This window comes from Mesitornis unicolor, unplaced genomic scaffold (assembly GCF_000695765.1).
Source record: "Mesitornis unicolor isolate BGI_N332 unplaced genomic scaffold, ASM69576v1 scaffold37866, whole genome shotgun sequence".
Classification (NCBI taxonomy): domain Eukaryota; kingdom Metazoa; phylum Chordata; class Aves; order Mesitornithiformes; family Mesitornithidae; genus Mesitornis; species Mesitornis unicolor.
Genome location: NW_010193658.1, coordinates 22678 through 27846, shown reverse-complemented (window position 1 = coordinate 27846; position 5169 = coordinate 22678). Strand labels below are relative to the sequence as shown.

The window sequence follows — 5169 nt, the reverse complement described above, 5'->3', positions numbered from 1 at the left end:
CCAGCTGGGTGACTGGGCAGCAGCAGGACATACTGTACATTCCTTTCACTGTGAAAACATTGCTGGTTGTTCAAACATTGCATATAGTCTATAGATAGTGTGTGTTTGTAGGGTCTGGGAGGAAGGAGAATGCAAAGAAAAAGATGTATAGGGTAGATACTTTTTTGTTTGTCAGAGATATTTTTATTGGATGGATTGGTTTCCCAGGCCCTGAAATTTAATGCTCACTAGCATTTTCATGAAGGTCAGCTAATATTCATAGCATTATTGATAAGTAATTATTACCGTGTCCCCACATGAGGCAGGTAGAGTGTAGTGCAGTCACAGAACGAAAACTGTTTCTTAAGACTTGGTGACCTTACTCTCCTTTGTTGGAGTGCTGTAGATAAAAGTGTAGTATATATTTATTGAGTAAAATATTTATTTTGTTTCTTTGGGCTCTAGATGGGAAAACTGTATAATTGAAATGTCTTATATGCTGGAGATTGATTACCGTTTAAAGAAAAATGAAAAAATATGATGGCATAACTCACCAAACCAAACCAAAACACAGTATTTATGAATTTGAAACAATAGCACTTTCCATTGCCTGAGATGATGTGAAGGGAGGACATGTTAAGCTTTTCTGTAAAGATGCTATGACACAGGAGTGCAGCATAACGATTTATAACTAACTTTTTATTTTTCTTGCTGTAACACAGAGGTGAAGAATTTTAGAAGAAACAAGATGCAAAGTAATTTTTATTTTATTTTATCTTCTCCAGTCATCTCAACTAGAACTCCACCTCCACCTTCACCATTGCCATTTCCAGCACAAGCTATTCTCCCTCCTGCCCCATCTAGCTACTTCTCTCATCCAACGATCAGATATCCTCCCCACCTGAATCCTCAGGATACTCTGAAGAATTATGTACCTTCTTATGACCCGTCCAGCCCCCAGACTAGCCAGGTACTGTAAAACCATGCAAACCCTCCAAAAGAAATCCTATAAGGAATATGTGTCTTTCCAGGGGATCTAGACCGGTATCTCACTAGTTCTGCTCTCAGAGCAATCTGGGAGCTGGCATATAAGCTAGTTTTCCTGTTCAGCGTGGTCAAGTAAAGGGTAGGGGTTAGTCATATCCACTCACTGCTCCTCTGTCACGTGTAATAAAAGTACTCGTACGGAACGACACAGCAGCAGCAGCAGGGCAGGTCCAAGTACCACGTCCCTCTTGCAGGCTGGGCACCACATGGGGCTGCTAGAGATGAAGCTCCTGCTGCAGGACAGAGCAAGGAGTGTGCTGATACCTACATGCACACACATGCACATGCACATACATACAGATGTTTTTATAGACCTACAATAAAAATAAACGCTGGCAAGGTAGTGCTTGCCGTGTTTCATAGACAATTGACAATTCTTTGCACAGATGCAAAGACATTACTGCAGTGAGCACAGCATAGACCACAAAAATGGTTTTTAGTTCCTTTTGTAGAGAATGTGCTGTAACAGATGAGTTCCTGGCTGCTACACTGATTCAGACTTGTGTCTGATATGAGAAATTAACATGGTTTTCATTAGCAAAGTAATTTGTGAAGGACTGTGTGCAAAACTGCTTTCCATGATAGCATCAGTGCATTGCGTTAGCATGTGATCTGTGCAATGGGATAAACTGCAGTTGAGACTTGGTCTGTCAATACTTGGAATATTTCCAGTGTCAGTGTAATGTAATCTTTGCTGCTCAGGCTGTTGTTTACTTTTCATGCCTTGTCTGAGAGGCTCCTGTGAAGCCCTGTAGCTCGTGCTTTAGTGTGTTTTTTGAAAGAGCCCTGGGAATGTAAACTGAAGAGGCAAGAGTCAGGTGTTCCTGTTCCTAAGAGTTAGGTTCCTTTGGAAGGACTGTCTTGTCAGGGATGAAGGGATTGCTGTGACAGCGTTTTCGTTTGGGCTTTGTATTGTTTTTCACCAATAATGACAGGCCTTTCAGCATGTGTTTCAGGCACAACAGCAACAGAACTGGAGACGGAATCAAACTTTCTATGTTGAATAACAGATACAGCTGCTCTGGACTGTTCTGCAGGTCATTGTGGTATTTTGCCCATGGTCCAGCTGCATCACTGTCTACATACTTTAAAAAAAAGTTGGTTCATAAAATATAAATTTACTTTGAAGGGAGAAATCCTAAGTATGTGATTTTTGTTGGTTATGCTATTAATGCAAATTTTGGCTTTGGAATACAAATTGCTGTCTGCACATAGTTTAGAAGTCTTTCAGTGACATGTAGCGTTTTTGCTGAGACTCAGCTGGGAATGTTGCACGCAGGACCTGATTTTAATTTGTGCAAAAATTTCCATGAATAACAAAGTCTAATTAAGACATCCATTAAAAGCCCTTAACATTAATTCAGTGTGGAAAATCTTAGAGTTCTGTTGGATATTTTTTTTAAACTGGTGTCTTAATTAGGCACTATTAGGGGAAAAATTATGTAAAATAAAATCAGGCCCTTACTGTTATGCATTTCTTTAATTAGTCAGTGCTTGTTTTACTTATACTTTGATTTCTTGTATATATTAAAAGAGCAGATTAGGTGATAATCTCTCTGGATTGTTCTGTGTTCTGCTTTGTATCGTTGCTGAAAAAAATATAGCATCTAAATGAAATATCTGACTTCTCATTTAGACAGTTGACAAATGTGCTCTCTTGTGATTTTAATATCAGGGAGTACATCATTGAGGAGGAGAAGTGCTTTCAACTCTTTGCCCAACAAGAATCTTACTCTCTACCCTTATCTGCAGTTGAAAGATTAATCTTTAGATTTTAAAAGATAAAATTTTACTCTACTGTTTTTCTTCAGAGTAGTAGCAAACTGAAAACACTTCCTGTTCTTGTATTGTGGCACCATAGGGAGTAACAGGCCAAACTGGCCTCAGTTTACTACTTTTGTCACCTTTCATAACCTTTATATTAGAATAAAATTTTTCATTTCATTTGATGTTTGATTTAGTTCGTGAGAGGAGGGGACTGAGTTAAACAACAAGAAGTTGATTCCAGGCATCTGCATCAGCTATTCTCTGCAATTTGTTATCAATTACCACTGTCATTAGTGGAATCTGTTTTAAACTTTATCTTTTAAAGTTCACCTCTGAGATATGCTGTACACTAGAGCAGTTGCATGTCCAGTCAAAATATCTCTAAATAGAACAGTTGAAGGATGGCTGTATAAAAAGTAAAACAGCAAGAACAATTTTTTTGCTTAGGAAAAGAAGAAGCAGCTGTTTGTGAAGTTTCAGTGACAAAAGGGAATTGTTCTGTTACAATGGCATGCTTTGAGCCAAACCATTTTTTTTTTCTAAGTAAAACAAGAATTTTTATTTAAACAAATTTAATTATTATAAAATGTAAAATGGCATCTGTTGGAATACCACATCAAATTTAATTATACTTCCCCACCTCAAAATATACTCATTTGGATTTCAAAAAGGAGAACTATGATGATAGTTTTAATTTCAGCTTTAGAAATAGAAAGGCTGGATACTCTGACAGCATTTACCTAAAATGAACTGTTCCTCTTCAACATCTTTCAGTCATACGCTAATTTAGGTTGTTACAACAAGCAACTGAGATGCCTTGTACTCCCCGCAGCAATTTTGAGATTAATTACATTACTGCTGCACTGATTATAGTGAGACAGTCATGCTATTCAATGGAATACTTTAAGTAAAATTAGTTTAAAGATATAGAGCTCCCATAGGTTTCCACAGCGGGAAGCAGTGGGCAATTTTCTTGACATAATGCTAAATACTCCAAATTATGTGTGATGAACAGTCAGAAAGTTCAAATAGGCCCTTTGGCTGCAGACAAAAATGATTCAACAGTGGATGATCTTAAACAAAAGAGAGCTGTGGCTGTCGGTTTCATGCATATCTGCTTTTTATTCCTGTTCAATCTGGAGAATAAATAAACAAATACACTGAACAAAAATGGACCTTGTTAGGTATAGAGCTGGACTTGCCTCCAACTAGTAGCCTGAAAAGTTCCCAAGGTTTTGAGAACTGCTGTGCTTTCCACTAATTAAGTAATTCGGTTGAGCCCTTTTTATTATACTTATTTCAATGCTTTTCTTCTTAGCTAGGCACATATGCTACAGGATGAGACTGTGTGTGTGAGTATGTATCTGTATTATGGTGAGATGCTAGTCTCTCCACAGTTAAAGTGATACTGATTACCCTTCTGTAAGTTTCAGCAAAAACTAATGATTTGGTATGTGTCTAATCCACCTGTGCTTTTTATCCATCTACTGTATATTGAGGTTTTCACAAATTTTGAATGTGTATTTCCTTTTTGAGTGATTCCAGGTGGATGAATCTTTTAATCTTGCAAAACATAACTTCCTCTGTGTGTATGTACACATGTGCATGCACACACACAAATCTGTACACACCTGAAATGCATTAATAATCAAGAGTGTATGAATCAATATACAGTATCAAAATCAGATTTCCAGTGAGTCTGAACAAATCACCAAGCACAGCAACACCTGTGTGGCTGAATTCAAACCCAAAAGCTTCAAATGTAATGCCCCATCAAGTTAAATTGAAGATTTTCCTGATTAAGGTGTGGTGAATCACCGAAGAAGGGTCAGCAAGTGTGATGAAGGTAAAACAAACAGTTAAGGTGAATCCTACTGAAAAACATCCTGGCATCAGTGAGAATTTCTTTTTCTGACTGAACCCAGCAAACTGAAGTTGACAGTCTTGCAAGCCCTTTGGGTTTGGATTACGAAAGGCATAGTTTACAAGTAACTTTAAATCAAATTTTGTGATATTTTTGATGAAATATGCAGTCTTCAGTGGCATGGTAAATCTGCCTCCAGTTTGGGAAACATAAGTATTGGACACTTTTCCTCATACAATAAATATATTACACTTGTTACATACTACGGTCCAAGTGAACTGCTGTCCACATAATGACCAAAATTCCTGGGCATGTTAAAATGTACTTTGTTGCAATGTGGGCTAATTTGAAGCTTTATCTTTTTATTGGTTTTATCTGTCTGAAGACATACATATCTGAACTGCCTGAGAAGAGCTGCTTCTGGAAGCTGGTGAGGCCACTTATTTTCCTCTCCTAATTGGTTTGGGTATTCAATTTTTTGTTCAACAAAAGATAGGCATACTCTTCAGGAA

General features: G+C 37.6%; 1 protein-coding gene across 1 annotated transcript in view; it reads left to right on the top strand.

Moving 5' to 3' along the window:
• NFIB (nuclear factor I/B) overlaps positions 1–5169 on the top strand; it is a gene marked incomplete at its 3' end in the record, with an annotated part of 26277 nt that overhangs the window by 1791 nt on the left and 19317 nt on the right. The window contains exon 2 of the mRNA XM_010187528.1: positions 765–949. Within this exon, the coding sequence (XP_010185830.1) occupies positions 765–949 (185 nt within the window). The remainder of the gene's footprint in view (positions 1–764; positions 950–5169) is intronic.